This window comes from Monodelphis domestica, chromosome 4, assembly GCF_027887165.1.
Source record: "Monodelphis domestica isolate mMonDom1 chromosome 4, mMonDom1.pri, whole genome shotgun sequence".
Classification (NCBI taxonomy): Eukaryota; Metazoa; Chordata; class Mammalia; order Didelphimorphia; family Didelphidae; genus Monodelphis; species Monodelphis domestica.
This window is the reverse complement of record NC_077230.1, coordinates 86,130,525-86,156,990: the sequence shown is the minus strand read 5'-3', so window position 1 is coordinate 86,156,990 and position 26,466 is coordinate 86,130,525. Positions and strand designations below refer to the sequence as shown.

General features: G+C 41.2%; 2 protein-coding genes across 19 annotated transcripts in view; both read right to left on the bottom strand.

Annotated features, from left to right (window-relative positions):
• Nucleotides 1-9,789, bottom strand: part of HCLS1 (hematopoietic cell-specific Lyn substrate 1) — a 62,531-nt gene extending 52,742 nt beyond the window's left edge. The window contains exons 1-3 of one of the 3 annotated variants that reach the window (XM_056793530.1): nucleotides 8,282-9,789; nucleotides 6,337-6,420; nucleotides 5,689-5,762 (exon numbers count right to left, since the gene is read on the bottom strand). In XM_056793530.1, coding sequence (XP_056649508.1) covers nucleotides 5,689-5,762; nucleotides 6,337-6,420 — 158 coding nt within the window. In that variant the 5' untranslated portion in view covers nucleotides 8,282-9,789. The remainder of the gene's footprint in view (nucleotides 1-5,688; nucleotides 5,763-6,336; nucleotides 6,421-8,281) is intronic. The other 2 variants (XM_056793529.1, XM_007493771.2) reach the window with 2 other exon arrangements.
• Nucleotides 9,790-16,230: 6,441 nt separating this feature from the next.
• GOLGB1 (golgin B1) overlaps nucleotides 16,231-26,466 on the bottom strand; it is a 78,641-nt gene continuing 68,405 nt past the window's right edge. For all 16 annotated transcript variants that reach the window (XM_056793524.1, XM_007493768.3, XM_007493766.3 and 13 more), the window contains 5 exons: nucleotides 25,183-25,341; nucleotides 24,184-24,281; nucleotides 18,467-18,601; nucleotides 17,971-18,070; nucleotides 16,231-17,703 (listed from right to left, as the gene is read on the bottom strand). In XM_056793524.1, the coding sequence (XP_056649502.1) occupies nucleotides 17,569-17,703; nucleotides 17,971-18,070; nucleotides 18,467-18,601; nucleotides 24,184-24,281; nucleotides 25,183-25,341 (627 nt within the window). In that variant the 3' untranslated portion in view covers nucleotides 16,231-17,568. The remainder of the gene's footprint in view (nucleotides 17,704-17,970; nucleotides 18,071-18,466; nucleotides 18,602-24,183; nucleotides 24,282-25,182; nucleotides 25,342-26,466) is intronic.

The window sequence follows — 26,466 nt, the reverse complement described above, 5'->3', positions numbered from 1 at the left end:
GGTCCATAAGGCCATGGAGAGTTGGACACAACTGAATGACCAAACAACAACGCAGGACTGAACACAGTTCCCATGATTTGGTCTAGCCAAGGCAGGATGCCTACAGAATCAGTTTCATAGTCTTAGAAACTATAGCTGGATTTTTGCTTTCATTTGGCAATAATTGCGCCTCAGATAAGCCTCATCGGCTATGATTCTGCCACCACACAAAGCTTTACCTGGATTTTTGGTTGCCACATCAAACTTCTGACACAGATTGAACTTGAGGACCCCTAAAACTGGTGTCTCCGCCCTGAATTTGTTAATTTGATTCTTTTCAAGGCAAGATGTTATTTATCCCTGTTCAATCTCATCTTGATGAAGTTAGTCTAATGCTTTCTGCAGTTGGGATTTTTTTAAAGAGGGGAAAGATTCGCACCGTCACTAAATGTGGGTATTTCTTCCTCTCGCCTAGCTTTGGTAACTAGTTAAACATCGCCAAGCAAGTTGAAATCTAACCGTTAATGACGCCTCTTTGGATTCATGCATTCTCCGGGTTTCCAATCCATCGACGTGAACTACAGCTTATCTCACGTCTCTGCATCTTGTCCACAGGAACAACATGAGAAAACTGTCAAATACGTTGCAAAAATTTAAGGTGCAGAATTCCTCTGGCTTAGAGGCATAGAAGTCCCGAAAGGGAGGAAATGAGGTCAGTTGGGTGTGATCTGTTTTTGATGAAGGCATGTGGACTTCAGGATCATCGCTTTGTTTTCTAGATGTTTACTGACCATTTATTTAATGATACATTCTAAAATGTTTTTGAGTAACAGAAGTCAGAACCACAGGCATATAGTATACAAAATCTGATCGCTCTGTCTCTCTGTTCCCATGTCATGCAGCACCTTTCCTGTTATTTATAGGGAATTGGACCTGTGATTTCCTTGCCATAGAGAACTCCTTGGTGATGAAGCTCCATCAGTCAATTCTCTGGGCACCTTCTCTGATCTCTCTTGAGAGCTGCCTAGAGCACTGGGAGGTTGGAACTTGCCCAGGGTGATGCATTCAATATAAATCAAAGTAGGAGTCTCTTCTCACTACGCTATTCCACCTCCCATGTTTTGTTTTATACATATATATTTCTTTTTAACCTGTATCTTCTTAGAATCAATACTAAGTATCAATTCCAAGGCAGTAGAGCAGTAACACCTAGGTGTTGAGGTTAAGTGACTTGCCCAAGGGCACACTGCTTGGATGTATCCGAGGTCAGATTTGAACCCAAGACCCCTCTCGTCTTACATTTATTACCATCGATGTTCAATCATTTTTCAGTCTTGTCAATTTTTTGGTTACGTTTTGAGTTTTCTTAGCAAGCACTGGAGTGATTTGCCATTTCCTCCTCCATCACATTTTACAGATGAAGAAATGGAGGCAAATAGGGTGAAGTGACTTGCCCAGGGTTGCACAGTTAATTAGTGTCTGAGGCCAGATTTGAATCCAGGAAAGTGAGTCTTCCTGACTCCAAGTCCAGTTCTATATATCCATTGCACCACCTAGCTGCCCCATAGTTTTTAAAGTTACTGAAGCAGGAAGTTCCTGAGGATCTGGGCCTTCTGACTTAAACTAATCAGGAGCAGCTACATGTTTCTGTACTTATCTACTTATCTGGGGTTTCAATTGCTTCTTGGCAATTTTCTCAGATTCATTCCAGTCTACAAATCATTCTCCTTGGAAGGAAAAATGGGACTAAACTGAAGAGTTGAGTCTCTTTGATACCTTTTGTTCATTCATCATAATTCTATCTATTTCATCAGTAATTCTATCTTTCTTTTGAGCCTCCTCTTTTCCTCAATTAAGATAAAAAATAATCTTTTTTTTTTTAAATTAGCTTTCCTTTTTAGTTTTTATTCTTTCACAATTTCAGCAGTCTTGGCAGCATTCTTTAAAGGTTATGCTTTATGATAATACACGTATAATCCAATCGAATTGCTTGCTAGCTCCTAGAAGGGGAAGGGAAGGGAGGAAGGGAGACAATTTGGATCATATAACTTCGGAAAACTAAAGTGAAAATTTGTTATGATATGCAATGGATAACATCAATTAATTAATTAATTTTTTAAAAAGACTATGCTTTAACTTTGTGTTCATCCTCCTTTGCTTCCATCTTCAGCACATATCATTTAAAAATACAATTGGTTCAATGAGTTCATTATGTGTACTTCTGTCTCTAAACAGTTCCCCCTTTTCCTTCTCATGAAAATTGCTTCTCTTCAGAATTTTGAGAATTTACCAGTTAGTCTTTCTATAAATCAGTCTATAGAATTATTTTTCAAAAAATATTTTTACAACTGTTTCAATATAATTGGTTTCCTTTGTAAATCCTATGTGTTTTATTTTGTGAATTTAAATACATTATTCTGAGAAAAAAGGAGTCATCTATGAACTCTGCCAGACTGCCAAAGGGGTTCACGATTCAAACGAAAGTTCTAAAGCCTTTGAAAGGTGGCCTCCCCAAACTTAGAACATTCATCTATCTCTGCTCAACTTTCCTCTCTTCTATCACAAATCCCCTTCTCCCTTTAGTTTCCCATGACTTTCATCCTAGAACAGAGGTTCTCCTCACTGGTTCCTCCACTTTTTGAAATACCAAATTATGATGAAAAAGAGTCAAGAAATTATTGACTGTTCTGCTTCAGGAAAAGAGAGTATCTATGCAGGCGTCCACTTAATTGGCTTCCTGATACTAAGATATCTATCCTCTATGTTGTATATATATATATATATATATACATATATATATATATGTGAAGCTAGTGACTCGTTTTTCCATTTCTTCAAGTATTTCCTCTTTCGAGGGTGGCTTTAGTATATAGCATATTCCTACAACAATATTTCTTTTGTTGATCTCCACTAAAACATATTTCTAAAAATCATCAAAATATATTCTCCTTTCCCCAATCTACTTTCTGGCTCCTGAAATTCCCTCTAAGTCAATCATGAAGTGTGTGGCTCCAGAGCCATGTCCTAGTCACCCTCTCATCAATCTCACTTATCCACAGAAGGGCAAGTTTTAGAATTTGTATTAGGAACTTTGGTCCATCTTGTTTGTTGCACATGTTTTGTGACTCACTATAGACATCTGAGGCAAGGGTGCAATGACTGACGTCTTTCTTGGGTTTTGTTTCTTAGGCACTTCTGGCCATTGAGACTACCAATGTCCTTATGTTGCAATCCTTTAATTATTCCTCTAAATGAATGGATAGCCTGCTTATCAATGCATGGCAATTAGAGATGGAAATGGATGCTACGTATTTTAATAAGGAGTTGTGGCTTGTTTCTTAAGAAAAAGCATCCATGGCTGTGCTGGATATTTAGACCACTACAATTCTCTCATTCATCCACACCTGGGAGAGCAATCTGGTGAGACACCAGCATTGAGTGTGCCTAGATTGGAGGCAGAGTGCCCAGGAGCAATTGATAAGCCTCTAAAGGACTGGACTGCAGAAACCCACATTTTAAAGTGATGGCAAAGGTCACAGATACCCTCCAAGTGCTTTGGATCCTTCTCTGGTCACATCCTTTGAGGCTATTTTGTCATTCCTTACTAATTCTGCCTCTATCCTCCCTTCAGTCCTGGAAAGAGCTATTTCTCGATCTGCTTTCTTTGTCCCTGCGAAGTTCTGCCCCCAGTTTCATCCCTGTTTCTCTTCAAGACTTTCTGTCTTAGAACCAATACTAAGTATCAGTTCCAAGGAAGAGGCGGAGTAAGGGCTAGGCAGTGGAGATTAGGTGACCCCCCTAAAAATCCATTGCACTAACCTCACCTCTAATTCTAGTCCTAAATTTGCTCTGAACTTTCTTTCATTGCATGAATTCCCCCTGATCTCAAAGATGCATTTTCATCAGCTGCTTCTGGCATGGTACAATGGAGGAACAAGGCGCTCTGAGGGTGGACTTGGGCCAATCAGTGACTTCCTGTGGCTTGCTTTCTTCATTTTTAAACGCTTGGGGTGGGGTGGGGGGAGAATCAGACTGGCTGTTATTTAAACCAACTAAATGCCTCCGACTTCTGTGGTGTTCTCAACCCACAGCTTTTCTAAAAGTCTGAAATTTCCCTGAAGTTTTGTACCCTTGCATCATCAAAACCTCTTGCATATCAAAGTACCCAGCATTCTTTGTTTAAAATTCTCTGAAGGAAGCATATCTACAGAAGATAGAGAAGCGCCTCAAAGTCAGGAAGACCTGGGTTCAAGTCATGCCTCTGACATGACTGTATGATTGTAGGCAAATGTTCTAGGCAAGATGAAGTTGCAAAGTATTTTTTCACTTTTTTTTTTTACAAATTTTTATTTTAGTGACTAATTTTGATCAATTCTTGACTAATCGACTAATATTGATAGAGTTTTCTCACTTGGGAGCTCCTTCAATTCAATTCAATAGATTTATTAAATACCTACTATGTGCCACTGTGCTAGGTGCTGGAGATATAATAAGAGGCAAACAACAGACCCTGCTTTCAAGGAGCTTATAATCTAATTGGGTGGAAGGAGACAAAATACAAACACATATATATAAATAAGTTACATACAGGATAAATAGAGAATAACTACTGGAACTAAGAAGGGTTGGGGAAGGCTTCCTGTAGGAGGCAGGATTTTAGTTCAAACTTAAAGGAAGCCAGCCAAAGGAGTCAATGGTTGGAGTGGAGGAGGAAGAGCATTCCAGTCATGGTGGGACAGACAGAAGAAAAAGCCCAGAGCTGAGAGCCAGGATGGAAGGCTTATAGAGTAAGGTCTAAGAAGACGGGAAAGGGGAGGACTAGGTTATAAAGGATTTTGAATACCAAACAGCCTTGATCTGATGAAAATTTATTTTTATCTACATATATACACATTAGATATAGATAGAGATGAACAAAGAGGGGGTAAAAATGGAGAATATAGAGATAGAGATTATATGGATATAGGAATAAAAGTAGAGAGATGAAAATAGATATGTCCTCGCTCACTTCACTTAGATATTCTAATATTATCCCGTCCCATTCTTCCACACATCCTTCCAACAAATATTTATTAAGCACCTATTATTGACAGCAAATCATTTTGCACCGTACTGAGAATTCAGAGGAAAGATAACATGACAAAGTTGCAACTTACTCCCCAAACACCATATTTTCATTAACTCACATCTGCCCTAAGTCTTATGGGAGTCATTTCCCCTTTAGAATTTTTGTCTCGCACAGGTCTTTTTATAGGACTGCTGGAAATGACAGACAGATTATTTGGGGGAGACAGATGCCCAGACAATCAATGAAATAACAATGTCAGCAAAAACCTTGTTTACAAGGTGTAGCAAATGTTTAAGTTGAATTTCAAGCAATTAAAGCCCCTCTCATGACAGCCAAATATCTTGCCCATCAGTCCCACCATGGGCAACTGCTGGGGATTCTGGTTGCCATTTCCTAAGCCCGTAGCATAATGTAATATAAATACAATATCTGCTGTTATCTACATTGCCTCTCTACAATACCAGCTTTGAAAGCTTATAACTGCAACGACACTTTTGGGATAGCTCATATTATCCACTAGTACATGACTATAAAGACAAAAGACACAAAGACATCTTTTCTTTCTCCTCATCCCCATCCACTCACGAGACCCAAAGCTGCCCAGGGGCTCCCCATTCATCCCCTGTCCTTTCCACACTTACTTGATGTGTTCTTTTCTTCCACTGCCCTCAATGGTCTTGGCTCCCCATCGCTGCTCCTTTTCAGAGATGTCATTCTGTAAAAAAGAGCCTCTGGCAATAAGAGTTCAAAAGGAAGAAGGGACCAGCAGCACCTCAGGAATTTCCCGTTGGGGTATATATATACTTTCCCTTATGAGGAGATTTTAGGGACTTCCCACCTGCTCTGATCCCATCTATTTCTAATTTGAAATCTAATCAATGGCTTTTGATAGAAAACTTTGATCTCCTGCATCGATAGGACCAGAGATACGGACCCAGAAGGAACCTTAGAGGCCATATAATCTAACTCCTTCAATTTATAGATGAGGAAACTGAGACCAAGAGATGATGCCTCCTTTCCTTCCCTCTCCTCCAACCCCAGCCTATCCTTAGATGTCATATCAAGGGGATCTGATCACTTTCTGCTTTTCTCAAGACAGGCAACTAGTCCTCAGTGCCCCTGACCCTTCCTGCCCTCAATGCTTGGCAGAGTCTTCACGCCCACCCATGACAGTTGACTATCTTACAGTCAGCCCCACCATGAGAACTTCCTTAGGTCCCCCAGTTGCCTTGTCCTGAGCCCAGAGAACCCCCACTACCTATTTGGGCCCGTGATACTTCCACACTCACTACAAAGTCAGGATCTGTGTCCCAGTCGTCACCTTGTGTTTCCACAGAAACAGACACATCATGCCCCACCACTGACTTCCACATCTGGGGATGACAGACGGAACGCTCATCAGTTCTTGTGGCTGCAGACACCCTATGAATCGGATACGCGCAATACACGAGAACCGTCCCCCCCCCCCCAATTTTCTTCTGACCATTGTCCTCTAACTCAAGTCGTCAAAAAATATTTATTAAACACTTATTAAACGCTAAGCCCTTCTAGGCTTGGTTAAAACTTTCTCCATATGCTCCACTGGAAATCATGCACACATGTAGCCTCTTATGCCTTGAATGAAAGTAATAGCCCCTAACACACAACAAGCTGTCTACACTTTCTACTAATCAATAGCTCCCCAGAAAGATCTTAAATGCACATTTTGAAGGTATTTCCCCTGGCATGCCCTGTGGGAACTTATGGAGTATCCCTATGATCAGTCCTAGGATCTCACACAGGTCCTTGGGCCCTTGCACCCCATATAACTTGTGGTAATGTCCCACAATAAACAAAACCAGAATCAAATTTTGTACAATTACAATGAGCAAGACTGGTTTTGGAGAGGAGTTGAACTTCCTCTCACTTCCTTTCTTTGCAAAGATATGTAATATTACATACACCAGCAAGACATGGTTGTTACATTTCCTCTTTTTTTTAATTCAAAGATATTTTATTTTCCCAATTACATGTAATAACAATTTTCAACAAACTTTTTTTTTTTATAAGAGCCCAAATGCCCCCCTCCCTCCCTTCTGTCCCTGTTCTCAGAGATGGTAGGCAATTTGATCTAGGTTATATATGTATTATCATGCAAATATATTTCCTCTTGCTAAAAAAATATTTCTAACAAAGGATAGTACCTTGTATGGGGCTGGAAAGAGGACTGTAAATGTAAATGAAGTTGATGTAAAACAAAAGATATCAATAGAAATAATCTACATATTTCCACATACACTTCCTTTTGAGAAGCCACCCCCCTCCCTTCTGCATCCCTTAAGAGGCTGCCCTGCACAATATTAAAGCTTCCCCAGATCTCCTCCAGAGTCACTAAAAAGGTAAACGTTGGGAGGCCGACACTTACTGGAACAGTAACTGGAACAGTTTAAGTCACCAAAACCCCCTCCAAACTCTCCCTTGACTCCCATTGCTCCCTCCTAGAGGTTTCAGCTGTCAGTAAAAGAACTATGTTTCTACCCTTATGGATTTCATCATGCCAAAGCTCCTAGGACTCCCACATAATATGGGAAGCTCAGACTAGGAACCTGCAAAGGGGAAGGCCTAGTCATTTTAGCATCTATTAAAGCTGGCCTGGGAGGGATCTCTGTCCTCACTCCTCTTCCATGTTCTTCCAATCATCCTCTTTCATAACCTCCTGTTGACTGTAGCTCTTTGAAGGGAGATGAGCAAGGGAAGAAGCCCTGATGTGGGGACTAGCCAACATCCTGAGATTCAGAGCTAGCAGGGGGATTCTAACTAAAGGGCCTACTGTCCATTTCCCAGCCAGTTCATAGGATCCTGAAGACCAGTTTAACCTGGGTTGTGGTTTACTCAGCTTCTCAGCATCTGCCCCTGTCCTCTTTCTACATCTCTACTTCCTGGTGTGTTGCAATGTGTGTTCTGTCTCTCCAACTTGACCAGAGCTCATCAGACACCTACTAAATGCTTACAGAGAGCACCTTCTCGGCTTCAGCTTTGGCCCAAAGCCGTCCTGAATTAGCTTCTCATGAGCTCTTTCCCTTCCAGTTTTGCTCCCAGCCTCAGGTCTCTTTTATCTCAGCCATTCAAAGCTCAATCTTTCACTCTGGACCTCCCAGGCCAGGGGCTCTGGACACAGACAGGGCCTATGGGGGTTCCTCCGCTTTTATCCCCATCACTCAGTTTGCCAACCCCACTGCCTCTCAGGTCTCCTACCTCCAAGGACAAGTTTCTCTCTGTGGGATCACGGTTTGATTCTTCCTGGAGCGTGAGCTCGTTCTGTAGCTGCTGCTACTGCTGCTGATCTAGAGTAAGAAAGGGCTTACTACTTAAGTTCCTGTTTCAGCCTTGTTTTCATTTCCTGCTGCCCTAGCACTCAGAATAACTTCCTGAAGTCTGAGTCAGCTTAGGGGATTCCAGTTCTGTTAAATCAAAAACAATTTCTTGAATGTCTTCTGCAGGCCCATCATTAATGTACTAGAGACAGAAACAAGGTCCTAGCTAGCCAATAACTGACCATCTTATTGGGGGAGAAAAGGCTCCAGCCAAGTGGAACATCTGGAGATGTCTGGAGAAGGGATGGAAATTGTGCCCTCTGCCCTAACGAGATGTGACACGGTGCAAAGTTTGGCCCTGAGCCGTAGTCCGAGGATTCAGAAACGTCCGTCCGTCCAGCCTTTCTACGATGGCAGCAGGTGCCCTGTGTCTTCGTGTTCCTGTCTTGTACTCCTTCTTGTGAGCAGTGGGGCTGTAGCGTACCCGGAGAGGATGTAGCCAGTGTTACTGCTCTTCCTGTCTGTGGCTGCTTGAACTGTTAATCAACTACATAAGCACATCGAGCTTAAAAATATCATTAGCTAGGCTGAGGCAGGTCTGCAGCAGCTCAGCCAGCCACTGATTTTGCCATGCCCTCTAATTATTTCTGGGCCTCAAAAGTACATTTGTACCCATCGCCTTGCAGACACAACTCGATGATGTTAACCCAAAATTGGGAACTAAAAAAGTCAAATTGAGAGGGCAACTACACATTCTTACTCACAGACCTGCTCCCAGCAAGGAGATTCTTTTTTTGTTTGTTTCTTTAAAACCCTTACCTTCTGTCTTAGAATCAATACTAAGTATTGTTTCCAGGGCAGAAGAGTGCTAAGGAATAGGCAGTGGGGGTTCAGTGACTTGCCCAGGGTCACATAGCTGGGCAGTGTGTAAATCTTGAAATTTCTCAGACTTGTGAATGTTAAAAATTTCCCCATCAGGGAATTCTTAATTGGAACAAATTGCCTACTGAGAAACATTCCCCATTTTGATGTGAGAACTCGCCAGGATCAGAAATGGGAGGACCTCTACTCCAACCGTACTTAAGACTGCTTTAGGGGAGAAAACTCCTTGCTATGGGAGGACCCCTACTCTACCCGTACTTAAGACTGCTTTAGGAGAGAAAACTCCTTGCTAAGCAATGAAAGTACTTGGACCCATGCTTATAATAAGGCAAGGAGTTCTTTGAGCCAGGCCTGTTTTTAGAATTGATACAATGGGATGCTAGGTACCTAAAAGGGTTGGGCAAGTTTTCTCTTGATGAGATTAGTTGACTCAGCTGTTTTCTCTTGTTCAGACTTACTGAGGAGATTGGTCGACTTAGCAGGAATTTAGATGGGCAGTCCTTTGGAAAGCATCTACAGTGATTGGTAGATGTAGGGACTTAGGGGAGGTGACATGAGAGAAAAATCCCTATATAAGAAAAAGCAAAATCTCTTGAAGATAATATCCTTTTGGAGGATCTCTGATGAGGATCGCTTGGGAAGAATCTCTTGAGAGAGGCGCTGGAGAAGGGAAGCTCTTGGAGGACAATCTAAGGAGGTCTCGCTGGAGCTTCTCTAAGGGGACTCTGTCCCTCTGGAGGCTCTGGAGAGAGGCCCTTTGGAACAGTCTCTGGCTGGAAGGCTCTCTGGTGAAGTCAGCTGAGATGGAGCTGGCCTGGTGTCACTAGAATCCTTGTTTAGGCAGACCTTGTGGTGAGTGTTAAAAAACGGACTGACTGATTCTCTTTCTTAAAACTCAAGTCTAGGCCATGTTGGCTTAAGGCCCTTCATACTTATTTCCTTTTTCTCTCTTTCTCTCTTTTCTTTAATTCCACATTTGTATTAATTAAAATCTCTATAAAACCCAGTTGACTTGGGTATTTGAATAATTGGGAATATTTCCCTGGGGACCACCTTATATTTTGATTGAAAAACCAAGACACTGTAGTGAAACATATTTTCTGCGGTCAAATTTACTCACCCTCCCTTATATCTATCACAATTTATATCTTCCACCATTTTAACTCACTACAGTTTAAGACATCAACTATTTTAAATCTCACAAGTGTCTGAGGGCAGGTTTGGACCCAGGACCTCTTGCCTCTATGTTTGGCTGTCAACCTACCGAGCCACAAATTAGGAAGATTCTTGGAGACAATAAAGCAAAACCATTAGAACACAAACTCTGGAAAGTCCTGCTAAATTGGACAGGTTTAACACATGGGTTGGTTGCTTATCAAAGCATCAACCCAGAAACAGGAAAATCCAGAGTGGGCAGTCAGCAGAGGTTGTTCAGTAGGTAATGATTTTTTGGAAAGAGCTCACAAAAAAATAGCAACTGGTTAATTGGCTGGATTTGAAGACTAGTGATTCATAGAAAATGATATTTACATTAAAGTGAACCCAAGAATCTGTCCTAGGCCCTATATTCTCTGACATTTTTAGCATTTACTCAGATAATGGCATAGATGGCATGTTGATCAGATTTGTAGATGATCACAAGCCAGGAGGGGCAGTAAAATGTTGAACAAGAGGCTAGAAAGGATAAAATATCTGACATTTGGGGGACAAAAATGATTTCAACAGCTTAGCTCAAGGGTTCTAAACTTGGGGTCTATAATTAAAATATTCTGATCACTGTATTTCAATATAATTTGTTTTCCTTGTAATTCTACATATTTTATTATATGCATTAAATAATATTCTTTTGGGAAGGGCTCCACAGGTTTTATTAGACAGCTAAAAGGTTCCTTGATGCAAAAAATTAAACAAGGCTGTGTTCTTGGGCTACACAACAGAGTTGAGTATAATAAGCTGAAATTCAATAGAGATCATTATAAAGTCCTACACTTGGGTTCAAAAAAATAAGTGTACGAGTACAAAACAGGTAGGTAATAATTAGGTTACACAACAATTCATGTGAAAAAAGATCTGGGGGTCTGAAGGCACTACAACCTCCCCACATGTAGACCTGGCTGCCCAAAAAGCCAAAATGATCTTATACTGAATTGAGAACAGAGTAGCATCTAGAACAAATGAGGTAATGGAGGTTGAGGAGCTTAGAACTGACGTAATAGGTAATAAGGAGCTATTTTAGGTTCCTGAGTAAGACAGTGATGTGACATAAAAGCAAACATTTGAAATAGTAAGAATTTGGCTTAGTGTACATAATATGAATCAGAGGGAGGAGAGCTGGGACTTGGAGAAGATCAATTAGAAAACTATTCCAAGAAATGAAATAGAAAGGGTAAAGCTCTGAACTATGATAGTATTTGTGGTATGGGAAAGGAAGGGACAAACAGTAAACTTGGAAGGAATTCTCTAATGGAACGTCATGGAATGATGCTCATCTTTGCTGTATTCAGCCTTTTTTTTTGCCAGTTACTTTGATGAAGACAGAGCTGGCATGCTAATCAAATTTGCGAATGACATAAAGCTGACATATGACAGGCTGAAGAGCAGGGAAATTGAGGGATGATTGCAGAAGACAGAAGGAAATGATACCAAGGCATCCGATCTAGAAGGGCCAGCTCTGCCGGAGGCTGAGGGAAAGGAAGAGACAGACAGTGAGGCAGGAGGTAAAGGGGTTTTGTGATAAAGGGGAAGGGAGAGAAGGAGCTCTCATTGCATGCCCTCAATTTTCTCCATAAATGAGGGTCATCATCAGCTGTGGGGAGCAGGGGTGGGAGGAGGGGATGTGAAAGGCTTTGAGGTATGAAAAAAGGTTGGGGATAGCTTCTCTGGTGAATGAGACTGGCAATCGTTTGGAAGGAATATAAGAACTGCCTTGTTGCAGTGGGGGCCAGTTAAAGTAGGATGACATGAATTTATAGTGTGTCCAGTCATTGTGGTTGTGGAGCTTCCTCTCAGAATATAAGAAGCAGAGGGGGGGAAGGGGGGGGGCAGCAGCAATAGGATGAGAGAACCTGGGATGGGGGTGGGGAAGATTCCATAGTTGAAGCCACTGAGTACAGACTTGGATTTACTAGCTCTAGTCAAGACTAGAAAAGGAAAGGGAAGTGAGAGTGGGAATAATGAGAAAGTCTTAAAGAATGGATGGAGTGGAGGTCACAGTGAGGGTAAGTTTAGGAGGGATGAGACATGAGGAGAAACAGACTGATAGGAGGTTATGGTTGGAAAGGAATGAATGGAACAATGGTAGGTAATGGTGAGATTGCCTGGGCTTTAATGATACTCAAGAGGCAGAATGAATAGGACCTGGGATTTAAAGAAATTGAGGGGGGAGCAGCTAGGTGGCTCAGCGGAGTGAGAGCCACACCTAGAGACAAGAAGTTCTGGATTCAAATTTGACCTCAGACATCTCCTAGCTTGTGACCCTGGGCTTAACCCCCACTTTACCCCCATTGCCTAGCCCTTATTGCTCTTTTTCCTTGGAACTAATGCACAGTACTGATTATAAGACAGAAGGTAAGGGTTTAAAAAAAAAGAGAGAAAAAGGAAGTGAGAGGTTGGGAAAATTGAGGGGAGTAGCAATAATGGTAGTAATAGTAGTAGTAATGGTAGTAGTAATAGTAATTGTGGTGGTAATAATAGTAGTAGTAGTAGTGATGGTGGTTGTGGTGGTGATAGTAGTAGTAGTGGTAATAGAAGTAGCACATAAAGGGGAAAGGAGAGGAGGGAGCTCTCATTGAATGACCTCAATTTTCTCAGGAGTAGTAGTAGAAGTAATAATAGTAGTAGTTATTGTAGTAATAGTAGTAGTAATGGTGATAGTGGTAGTAGTAGCTGAAGTAGCTGACTTTTATATAGGACTTTTAAGTTTTGCAAAATGATTTACATAAAATATTCCATTTTATCATCACAACAACCCTGTAAGGAAGGTGCTATTATTATAAAGAAGCAGCATGGCATAATGGATAGGAAACTGGATTTAGAAAGACCTTTGTTAAAATCCTTCATCATAGGGGCAGAGTCAAGATGGCAATTTAGAAGTGGAAAAGCTGAAACCATTTTGACTATCCTTCCATACCAATCTTTAAAATGTGCTTCAAAAAGTCAGGAATCCAAACCCAACAGCAAAAGGAGTCACAGGGCTCTCCCACTGAACACAACATGAAAGGCAGGCAGAGAGAACCAATTTTCACGAGTTAAGGGGGAACTGGAAGCAAAACTGTACATAGAGGAGTGCTGGCTGACCATCTTCCCCACCTACTGCTCTGTGATTGGGTGTAAGCTAACTTCAAGATCCTAGGAGGGATGCTATACCAGTAAAAGAGCACCTCAGACAGACCCCTTGAAGTCCCAGGCCCTGGCACCAGCTCAAAAGCAAGGACCAGAAGTTCATCTGGTGGGGCACATTCAAGCCTCAATGGCTGGCTGCCTGGAAGACTTAGCCCCAGGGTAAATTAGCTCACCCTGCCTAATCCTGCAGACCAGCAGAGGAGAGAGAATTGGCAAGAAGCTTGTGGAATTCCCAGTTCACAGGTTAAAAAACCAAAAGGCCTGGGAAAATGAGCAAACAACAGAAGAAACACAACTCTTGAAAACATCTATGGGGGGAAAAGAGCAAAACCAGCAGAGGATGAGGAGATCGAAGCAACAACAAGCAAAACTTAAAAAAAAAAAAGCAGAAATTGGTCTCATGCTCTGGAAGAATTTAAAAAAGTATTAAAAAAAATCAAATAAGACAGTTTGAAGATCCCCATGTATAGCTGAAGTGAAGGAAAGGACTAGGTAATGAGAGCTGAGGGGATTAATTGGGATTTTAGGCAGAGGGAACATTAACACTTACATTGAGGCTTCCTAGTATAAGGGCAGGAATTTGAGTGAAAGGATGGTTAACTGGGCACTGAACTCATTGAAAAAGGAGGGAGGATGTCCTGGAGGTCGCTCAGGTCACATCAGGATTTGGACTAGGTGATAATTAGTAAATGTCATTACAAAGTCTGAGCCTAGATCTTTCCTGATTCCAAGACTAAAGCTATTTCCCACTAGCTTAGACAATTTTTGTGAATAGAAATTCAGTTCAGCAAACATTACAACATTGCACTTACAATACTAATACCACTCCCGATTTCCTTGCTTGTCAGGAGTACAGTTCCCAGCTCAGAACTCTTCTAAGAGTATTGCTGGCTTTGGAGGAATACAATAGAAAGCTGATTCCTGCTTTTATCTACCTCCCCAGATAAAGCAAAATAGACAACCTACCCAAACTTCTTTGCTAATTTCAGAGAGATTCGTGCTAATAGGTTGGCCACTAGATGATTAAATCTTTGGCCAGGGTGACGCCATGAAGCAAAGAAAGATTTAAAATCTCCTTTTCTTGTATAGCCCTCTGCCCCCAATCCATTTTTAGCCTACCCATTTGATCAGTAATCAAGTATTTATGTGCTTCTTTTGTGCCAGGCACTGTGCTAAACTCTGGGAATACAAAGTAAGCAAAGAGATAGTCTCTGTCCTCATGGAGCTTACATTCTAATGGAGGAAGACAATAATATTAAAAAGGAAGCTGAAACACAAGGGATGAGGGGAGAAAATTCTTGAGTCAGGAGTGGAGCATGGAGAATGGAATGAGCACTGCTGGCCTGAGCATTTCTCTAAAACGAAGTTTCAGGAGGAACTCATCAATTAGAGGAAAGGCTCACAGGGATGAAGGTATCCTCCATTTATAGACATTAACTATTGGTTCTTTAAATGTGTGATCTTTGCCCAGTGACCAAGAGGTTAATAAAACACTTACTAGAGGGCCTGAACTACATCTCTATTGACATTCTTGCCAGAAATTATAGGTAAATGGAAGGACAGCTCACAGGTTAATTTCATGTTGCACCCAAAGGTGACCCAAAGAAACCCTAATGTGAAGGAATTTGGACTAGATGACTTTTAAGGATCCTTCCAACCCTAAGATTCTATTTGTGTCAATCACTTTTAGGAGCAGCATCATTTGCTTTTCTATCACCTTCATTTACAAATATATTACTTTCCACTTTCCTCCCCAGAGAAGCATCTCAAATAAAAGGAATGGGGAAAGGGGCAGCAGTTCATCAAAACCAATCAGCACATCAAGCCCACCTTTTTAGGTAATGTTCCAACACCTTAGTCCTCTCACTTCTGCAAAGATACAGAGGTGCGCTTTCTCTTTTAGGGGGCTAAACTTGACCATTATAATTAGAGTGATCAGTTGGGGAGGTTTCATGGGTGGTTCTTCCCATTTACATTACTGTAGTCATTGTGTAGTATTTTTGGTTCTCCTTACTTCATTTTACTTTCATGTTCATGTCTTCTAATCTCTTTATTCTTCACATTCTGCATTTCTTATGCAGAAACAGTTACCTTCATGTTCCACAAGTCCCGATTCCATGTAATGATGCTTTTCTTTGCATTTAGAACAAGGCTATTTACCGAGATTACATGGCATGCCTCCACAGACCCATCCATCTCAGCAGAATCTCTTGATCAGAATGGCATTTATCCCTCCCAAATAGCTTAGGTTAATTTCTATGGGGACTCAGTGGTCCCGCTCCAATCTTTCGTTTATAGCAGACATCGAGTCTCTTTCAAGGTCATCTTTCAGGGCATAATTTGCCGGCACAAATATATAAACCTTCCATCTCCCATTGCCTGTTTCTTTTCTTAGTGGGACCCTAAACTCCATAGCTCTGGGGCACTAGGTTCTATTTCATGACCGTGTTTTGTAATTGGGCAACAAAGTATGTTAAAAAGTTGTTTCTCACTTCTCAAACCCAGACTCATGTGAGAGATTCACAGTATATCCTAAACCGATCACTGATGTCATCCAGAAATTAAGAAGTTTATGCTTGTCCCTAACAAGCACGTTTGAGATTGAGAAAGTATTCTCTGCCTTGGCATTTGTGTCCTTGCTTTCCCTCTCCCAGTGAGACCCCACACTTCTTCAAGTCTGAAAATAATTTTATTTTATCTTTTACAAGTGTTCAGGGAAGTTTCATGGGGAGGTGTGACTAAGAATTTGGTCAACATAGGGAAAAAGATTCAGAGCACAGCAGCTGGATGACCCTCCTATCATTTCTCTGGAACAGTGAAAATGAACAGGCGACAGAAAAGGTGGCTGGTGGTAAGGAAGGAGGAAATGGCCAGGACCATCTCAGTTTGGCAGAGGGGTGAGGTGGTAAACAGATTTCAGTTTAGGCAGTAGTCCTCAAGGCTAGATTTCATCATCTCTTCTCTACAGCTTTCTCTACTTCTATCCCTGGTAATTAATTATAAGCAAGCAGGTGATGAGGAGACTGAGAAACTGGCATCCCTGAGATCAACGGCTGAGTTTGATTTTTAAAATTTTTGGTTATTTATTAGAGGTAAGGGGGAGGAAAAGGGAATGAATATGGACACTAATAAAGACAAGTTGAGGGCTAGAGTGTCATTCTACTCTTCTCTGCTTGAAGAAACTTAAATTCACCTAATACTGGCTCACTGTCTCCAAGTCCCAGGATGGACAAATAACATGAGTGTGCCAGGAAATAGCTACCTCAACCACAGACTCTTCCTTCTGAGTCTGGGGAAAAAGGCAAGTGTTGACCATTTAATTTAAATATCCATGCTAAAGGTTTCTCACAGACTGCACTCACGCAGGGGAACAGGGATCACAGACCTTAGTCTCATAGCCCACTAGAACATGTTCTCACCCTAGTAGCTATCTCAAGATCAGGGAAAGGTGACTGGAAGTGAGACCTCTTCCTGTCCTAGGATGTTCTTAGTGACCAGAAGCCTGGCAACAAGGAAGGTGCTCCTTAGTTCTCACAATCTCCAGAATGGATCCTACCAGGTGCTTCATGAGGCTATGCACTTTAGGGCAGTTCCTACCAAGATGATGATTCCAAATAACTGTGGTCCTAGGAACAACCTCAGCTCCTTGGGCTTATTAGAATTGGCAATGGAAGATGGTCACTTCCCAGACTCTACTCTGTAGGGGTAGGAATAGGCACTATATTTACAAAATATTTGTGTTTACACATGATGATACTTGTGCCTAAACATGAGGCAGAGGGCAGTGGAAGAAAGCAAACTTTCTAGTATCTCAGCTCCTTCTTTTTATGACAAAGAGCCCAGATGTGTTTCTGAATTTTGCAGATATTATCCCCTCAGGAAGACATTAAGGGATGAGCCTAGATAAGTAAGGCTGTCCATGGAGGCATTTGGTCCTGGGACTAGGGATAGGAGAATTCAAGACTGTGGCTCTAAGAAGAGAAACCTGACAGGTGGAAGCTAAGCTCATAGGTGACCAGTGAAACAGAGAAGAACCAAGACATGGAGCATGAAAATATAAACAGCAGCCAGCAAGGGTACTCGGGTCCGGGAATAGCAGAGTGAACGCAGGATTCGCCTCCATCCAACACTGCTCCTGGTCTAGAAGAAGAAAGATGGGAGGGTCAGAGATAGCTCTAGGCTGCAGATTACAGAAGTGTCTCTCTCCCCACCAGCTCATCAATATCTCCCCAATATTCCCAAATCTTATATTCAAATACATTGCCTAGAAATTAACCCTTTTACAAAGCTCTTCCTCCCAGGAAGAGGGTACTTATACCCCACTTTCTTAACAGTGCTCTTTTAAAAAATTTACTCCCCTCCTCTCATTCAACTCTCTTCCTAACCCTTCCCTCCTACCCATCTTACCTTTCGGAAGGAACTGTTCACAGGTTCTATTAATATCATCTGCTCATGTGAGTCACTGATACTGGAATTCTGGGCAAGGGGCCACTCATTTGACTCCAGCCTGGGGTACAGGAAAACAAAACAAAACAACACAACACACACACAGATGCTCGACATTTGGTTCAGAAGACCAAACAAGTGAGGCGAAACAAGTAAAGCAAGTAAGATATTTTTGTGTCATCTTGTGTGACTTCTAAAGCTGCTGCTAAGGATGAAGAAAAGGAAGGAATGGAGGAAGAAAGGAAAGTAGGGAGAAAAAAAGAGGGAGGAAGGGTAGAAGAAAAGGAGGGAAGGAAGGAGAGAGGGAACGAGGAAAGAAGGAAGGAGGGAGGGAGGAAGGAGGGAGGAAAGAAGGAAAGAGAAAGGGAGGGAGGGAAAAGGAGAAGGAGGGAGGAAGGAAATGCTAGGCATATATTCTTCCTGGCTTCTGGAAAGAAACTCTCTTCTCAACATTTACCTCCTAATCTCCTCCTGAGCCTCAGAGAGGGCTTCTTCAGCAGCTAGCCGGTGGTCCCGTTCCTCTTCTAGCAGCTTCTTTAAGTGGCTTACCTCTTGTCTAGTGTTACATTGCTCTTGCTGGGCCTCAGAAAATCTGTAACATAAGGGGAAATAAAGTCATTAACAGGTAAATGGCCATTTTGCACAGAGCTCTGCTCTATGTGCTATGGGAGATAAAAAGGACACATGTAAGTAGATGCAGGCCCTGCAATGTGTTATTACAGAGGAGATAGAACAAACATATATGGAAAGAAAAATAACACTAAAGACTATGTGATAATAACTATATAAAGTGTGTTAAGGGGTTGTTGGATAGCTTTCATTTACATAATGCTCTTGAAGCACTTTTATATATGATGTTTATTCACTGTTGTTGGTGCTCACTCATGTCCAACTCTTTGTGACCCCATGAACCATACTGTCCATGGAGCTTTTTTGGCAAAGATATGGAGTGGTTTACCATTTTTTCCTCAGGGGATTAAAGCAAACAGAAATTAAGTGACTTGCCCAAGGTCAAAGAGCTAGTTAAGTGTCTGAAGTCAAATTTGAACTCAAGTCTATAGCATTCTATCCTGTGCTGCCTAGCTGCCCCATTACTATATACTATTTTGTGAGAATCTAGAAAGTCATTATATGATTCCTTCATTTTAACACCATGCTACAGGAAAGCTATTAATTCTAGCAAATTGAGAATGCTCCACAATCAAAATTAAATTCATTAAACATTTCACTAAACATCTACCATATATGCAAAGGACTGTGATAATATATACTTCCACATATGTGGGGACACAAAGACAAAAATAAAATAGCTCCTGACTTAGGGAAACTCACATTCAGCTTATGGGATACAACGTGCCTATAAACAATTTGAGGAAGGAGAGCATGATAACACCTGGGAGAATCAGAAAGTGATGAATCTGTCCCTTCTGCCTTTTCCCCTAATTAACATGCCCTGGAAGGCCTGGCATCATCAAGCCAAAGAGGGGAAGAAATTGAGCCTCTTTAGTTCTGGGAAGTCAACATGTTCTGCACAAGCCCAGCAGGTGGGAATGAACAGACTTTCTAGCGATCTGACTCTTCTTTGCAGTTCTGGGCCATTCAACTGCTGAGCTGGCCAGAACTGAGAGGAACCTGAAAGAATGGGCACTAGATTATAGCCTTACATAGAAAATAGAAGGGAAATGAAGAAATGTTTTTCCTCTAATGTAGTATATCAGGAATATCAGGATGTGTGGAGTAAGGAGGGAATTACCTATAAGAAGCAAGTGATGAAAGTTAGCTTTGGGTCCTCTCCCCCATGAGGGTCTTTTTGATCCTCCCCCAACATGTTGGCAATCTCCTACTCCTGAAATTACTTCATAAATTTGTTTTTGAGTTTCTATATTTTTTATTTTTAAAATTTTATTTAATTAGATGATTTAGAATATTTTCCCATGGTTACAAGACTCATGTTCTTTCTCTCCCCTATCCCCAACCCTTCCCATATCTGACTCATAATTCCACTGGGTCTAACATGTGTCATTGATCAAGACCCATTTCTATATTATTAATATTTGCACTAGGGTGATCACTTGGAGTCTATATCCCCAATCATGTCCCTATCAATCCATGTGATCAAACAGTTGTTTTTCTTCTTGTGTTTCTTTTCCCACAGCTCTTCCTCTGGATGTGGATAGCGTTCTTTCTCATATGTCCCTCTGAATAGTTCTGGATCATTGTATTGCTGCTAGTAGAGAAGTCCATTACATTAGATTGTACCACAGTTTATCAGTCTCTGTGTACAATGTTCTCCTGGTTCTGCTCCTCTCACTTTGCATCCATTCCTAGAACTCTTTCCAGTTCACAAGGAATTCCTCCAGTTCATTATTCCTTTGAGCCCAATAGTATTCCATCACCAACAGATACCACAATTTGTCCAGCCATTCCCCAACTGATGGGTATCCCCTCATTTTCCAATTTTTTGCCACCACAAACAGTGAGGCTATGAATATTCTTGTACATGTATTTTCCCTTATGATCTCTTTGGGGTACAAACCCAGCAGTGCTATGATTAGATCAAAGGGCAGACAGTCTTTTAGTGCCCTTTGGGCATAGTTCCAAATTGCCCTTCAGAATGGTTGGATCAATTCACAACTCCACCAGCAATGAATTAGTGTCCCTACTTTGCCACATCCCCTCCAGCATTCATTACTTTTTTTTTTGCTGTCATGTTAGCCAATCTGCTAGGTGTGAGGTGATAATTACTTCATAAATTTTGAAATTTGCTTTTTTGCATATGTATTTTTTCCTAGAAAAGTTCCCTGAGAACAGTGATTGTTTTCTTGTCTTTGTGTTCCTAACAGAAAGCCTGGTACACAGTAGGTGCTTAATAAGTGCTATCTGAATTGCCTTGGCAGGGATGACACCTAAGATGAGCCTTGAAGGAAGCCAGGATTCTAAGAAAATAAAAGGAAGGGCATTCTAGATATAGGGAAAGCACCAAAGTCTCATCAAACTACCAAATTTTCTTAGGTCTCAGCAAATGTTGTGGCAAGAAGGGTAGATTTGTGCAGCCATCCCCCAAACTTTTATTCAAAATTTTAAAATATTAGGCTGCCCCCTTTCTATCCTTTGTTCTTTTGCTGCATGAAGAGTGAACAAAGAAATCATGGCAGAAGACCTTCTCTCTGCTGAATCTTTTTCCTCCTAGTCTGTCAGGACAGTCCCTGAAAAAGTCTTAGTTTCTGAATCAGGCTACACACTTCTTTTATACTCTGGTCTTGCATCAGAGGGTCATTTTAGTCCAACCATTATCTGAGGCACAAGACCTCTAATGATAGGGAATCCATTACCTTTTGAGGCAGCCTATCTCATTTTAGACAGAAAAAGATACAAACACCAAGTATACTACATGATTCTGGCTATAAAATGTGAACTTTAAATTACTCCACCCTATATTAGATCTTACTTTATGGAGAAGATGAAATTGTAATCTCATGATTGAACAATGAAGGTACTTAGTTCATACTTTATAGTGAAGCTAGAACTTTAAGTTAAGTCTATTTTTAGATCATAATTCAAAAAGGTGTTAAGTAACTATAAAGGGTAAATTAATCACAAAAAGGTCAAGTAACTAACAAAAGATGAACTTAACAAAGAAGTGTTAAGTAACTCTAAAGATATAATCTAATCAAAGAAGATGAGAACTAAAGAATGGACATTTAGAGGTGGGGACATGAGTAAAAGGTCTATGTATTTGGCTCACTTCCTCTCTCTGGGACCTTTTGGCAGCGGGGATTTGGCTGGTGGCAATGTGCTGGGCCTTTTGGCATCTTGACATGGCTACAAGCTATTGTCTGGTTCAGTGGTGAGTTTCTGGCTGAGTTTTTTTTCGCCTTTACTTTCCAAACTTATCCTCTTAGAAGCCTCTAATCTCCTTTAGAGACCTAGTGGCGGAAATCTTGTACTCCCCCTGATATAGGCCAGGTGGGAGAAAACCCTATACCCTCTTCCCGCTTTCTCCTTAAAACCTCCCCTCTATATTAACTGAAATTACCATAAATTTCCAGACTGACTTGGGTATTTTATTTGGGATTTTTTCCTTGTTGACCAATTAATTTAGATTTTAAGTCACAACCCTAAAATTATCTTTACAAGAAAGAGGAAGCATGTGTTAGGGGACAACTGAATACCTTGCATATATAATGCTCTCAAAATACTGTTACAGGCTTAGCAAATTTTCCCTTATGTTGAATGCAAAATCAGCTTTCCTATCATTTCTGCCTACTGGCCTTAGTTTTATCCTGAGGCTGAGGAGAACAAATTCAATGCTTCTTGAATGAGAAAGGCCTTGAAATATCTGAAGACAGCTACTGGGGGCAGGGAGTAGGGGATGGGTAGAGGGAGAAAGGTAGCTGCATACACTCAAGAAGGCCTTCTTAAGCCCCCAGACTAAATATCCTTAGATCCTTCAAACAATTTTTGAATTACAGGAGTTTACAACTCCTTGTCATCCCAATAAAGCTCTTCTGGTGTCCAGAAATGGATACCAAGTGTGACAGGGCAGAATACAGAATATCAGCACTATCAATATAGACTCTTTTCTTCTATTAATGAAGCCTGAGACTGTATTAACTTTGAGGTTGTCACATTACATTGCTGCCTCATATTAAGCTTGCAAACTATCAAAGTCTGCGGTCATTTTGTACAAACAACTTTCTAGCCTTTCCCCTACTCTATACTGTATTTTTATGAGAGATGGTATTTTGCAAAAGAAATGAGTTTGCAAGGAAGTGCCATAGAATGAGGTGGAGCAGTGATAGACAGGAGAGAACCTGCTTGAGAAGGGGGTTTTCTGGGAGTTCAACTGCCAGCTCAGAGGGAGTTGCTTGTGAACTCTGAGGAGAGAGGGAGCTCTGAGATCCCGACTCTAGCACTTGGAAGTGAAACCCACTCCTGCCAAGGATTTCCTATCAAAACCGAGATCTGCATAGCCCTGAAATCTTTCCAGTCATGTGGAAAAAACAAGACCAAAGAGAGAGCAGATTTGTACTGCTTAACTTACCTTCAGGGGTTATTCCCTAAGGAGACAGAATTCACTCCTGATTCCTGACCTTTCACCTGGTATTAGCTAATACCTAGAGACTTATTCCTTTCATGGATTTAGCCTAGAATTAGACAGCATAGAAAAAAACTCTAGATAGAGAGGAGATTCAAATTGGCCTTGGCTTTAGCTGAGGGCTGACAAGACTTGACATTGAGGTTTGTTTCATCAGTTTAGGGTAACCTTATACCCTCTTTCCTGATCCTATCCCTGTTTACTTCATACAAATAAATTATACATCATTGAGAAGCAGTCAGATTCATCAAACAAAACCATAAGGGGAAAGAAGCTGTCTTTTGGGTTTATCCTGGAGAGAAGGGTTTACCTCGACTGGGTCGAGTCAAATTCCCAGTCAACCATCATTGACCCCTCTCTCGGCTTAGCTCTCTGCCTCTGGGGAGGACACCTTAACCCAGCAAGGTTATGTAAAACCCTAGTCTATACAATCTTTTAAGGTGTTCAACTCCCATTTTACAGTGTGCTTTCGTATCCTCTTTTACATGTACAATTAACTTTCTGAACTTTATTGGAAAGCAGGTCACTCTATTTATCCCTATTAAAAATCATCATGGAGCAGTTAGGTAGCACAATGGATAAGAGTGCCAGGCCAGGAGACAGTAAGTCCTAGGTTCAAGTCTGGCACTTTCTAGCTGTATGACCCTGGGCAAGTTACTTAATCCGAATTGCCTAGTCCTTACTGCTCTTTTACCTTGGAACCAATATTTAGTATCAACTCTAATACAGAAGATAAAGGTTTAAAAATAATTAAATAAATGTTCTCATATTAGCTGTTGAAATGATTGTGTATCCTACTTCTTGTTCTGCAAAGTAGCTCCCCTCTCACTTCCAGTTCTCTTTCTAGCACTCTGTTCGGAGAAACCAATTATGTCCCTCTGGAAAGTAGGCCAAGAAACTAATCCAACTAATGAAAATAAGCCACGTAAGAAGGACAGAAGTAGAGTCACAGTGAACATGCAGGCATGCTTGTGTAGTAATCCCCATTCTATGCGCACCAACACAGTGCTTTCCTGGCTGCAGGCTGGGCCTAGAGAGCTCGGGGTTTTGAAGCTTGCCTGAGAAATCTTACTTACCTAAGTTGCAGTTCTCTCAGCTCCACAGGATCACCCTCTCTGTGGGGTTCATTCTTTTCCTGAGGAGCTCCAGGGGCAGCATCCGTTGTGAGTGTCCCCTAGAAGAACAAGACTGGTAAGAACAGAGCCTATTAAGAGCCACCACTGGGAAGGAGGAGGAGAGTTAGTAGAAAACTCACATTAGAGGGAATGAGGCATTTATTTGCCGTTTGGAAGTTGAAGAGGATGCCTTCTCTTTTCATAATTCTCTCCAAAAACAAAGCAGAGATTCCATTTACCCAGTACAGTCAGCTCGGTCACAGATGTGACTGACACTCTAAACCTGATCTGTTCATCTCCAGGAGCCTACCTTCTCATCTCTCTTTACTTTCCTGCTAAGCTCTTTTTCCTCAAGTGGTGGTCCATAGCTTTTCTTGGGGGACAGGGCCTCTCATACCTCCCTGAAGCCCCTTTATTCCTAGGTGCTTTCTTGTGGCTTGGGCAGGTATCCTGTTGCCTCAACTCATTCTCATTGTTTTACATGCTTTTTATAGCAACTTCCATCATTTCAGATATCCCATCTTCTCCCTTTCCCTCTGTAATGGTTTAGATATATTGCCTACCTCTCAAATATACTTTCTTCCTGGGGGCAGCTGGTTGGCTCAGTGGATTGAGAGCCAGGCCTAGAGATGGGAGGTCCTGGGTTCAAATCTGGCCTCAGACACTTCCAGCTGTGTGACCCTGGGCAAGTCACTTGACCCCCATTGCCTAGCCCTTACTACACTTCTTTCTGCCTTAGAACCAATACATAGTATTGATTCTAAGATGGAAGGTAAGGGTTTTATTTTAAATAAAAATACATATATATATATATATTTTTTTTTTTTCTTTCTTCCTATTCTCTTAAATTTGTTTCTATCAGTCCTTGATGTATATGGACATGGAACTTGTCTCGAATTCTTAACTTTACACCAAAAAAAGCTAAGCTTTATCATCCTTATTTATTCCTCTGTCTCTCACCATTTCCTTGCTTGGTGGCTGCAGCTCCTGAATTTGTCTCTCTAGACCTGTGCAATGATTCAGAAGATCATTATAGCGCTGATGGCTTTCACGGAGACTCTGACTGCTACCACGAAGCTGAATGGAAAGGGAACTTTTCTCTTCAAAGATCTGAGAGAGCTGAAACAAAGAAAATCAGGTCAACACCAGCCCACAGAGGATTCTCCCAGCACAGAGATATTGGATTGTCTCTTCTTGATGATGAGATTATGAGTATCCAACACTTTGGATGGAAAATCTTTATTTCCAAAAGATTATCTGATAATATGCCCTGAATGAAGGTGGGGGGGGTAAAAAGAGATTGCTACAGGTGTCCAAATTAGATAGTACATTAGCCTGGGTCCAAGTTTAAGAAATCAATACATTCTTTTATCTCTTAGCTCTCTCTCTATATAGATGGATCAGGAGCTATCACCTAAAACTAAAAGTGATAATTTTGCACAAGACCCTGTACTATAACCATGCAGAGGAAATATAAGATATTGGAATCATACAATCTAATAGGTAAGGGAAAACAAACACTAAAATATTTATTGCATAAATACAAGGAACACAGAATCAGAGAATTAGAAAGAACCTTGAAGGCTCTTTACTACATTTAAATTTAATATATACCAAGGTAATGGTGGTAGGCAGTAATAGAAGCAGGATCCTCATGTTCTAGAATCTTTTATTTTTTTACTCGTTAGCATTAGTTAATCAGAAATAGCAAAATCTATGTCATTATTAATCACTTATTCCAGTCTTATACTGTTCTGTATTTACCTTAGTATTGTACTGTTGTGTATTATTAATTACCTACGCTGGTCTTATATTGTTCTGTAGTTACATGAAGTTCTGTACTGTTATGTATCACCAATCACCTATAGTGATCTTGTTCTGTTCTGTACCTTCCCTATGTTCCCTATCTAAATAAGGGTATTCCAGGAGGATATAGAGACCTTTCGTATGCTGACAAATGATGGTAGGTAGGACAATGAAGGAAACATAAGACATGTGCATTGAGGGCTCTGGCAGTTCAGGGGATTCCCTCAAACCTAAGTGTACCCCTTAAATTGGTATCCTTAAATTCACCTATGACATGCCAGACCCCAAAACATATCTCTACCGCATATGTACCCTCCTCCTATGCCCATTTTCTAGGGTTTCTTTGCCTAGAATCCCTAGGGGTGGACTATTCTAAGGAAAGGTGGAGATTTCCCTGGAATGGGAGGTGACAAATCCCCAGACCCTCAATAAATGTGA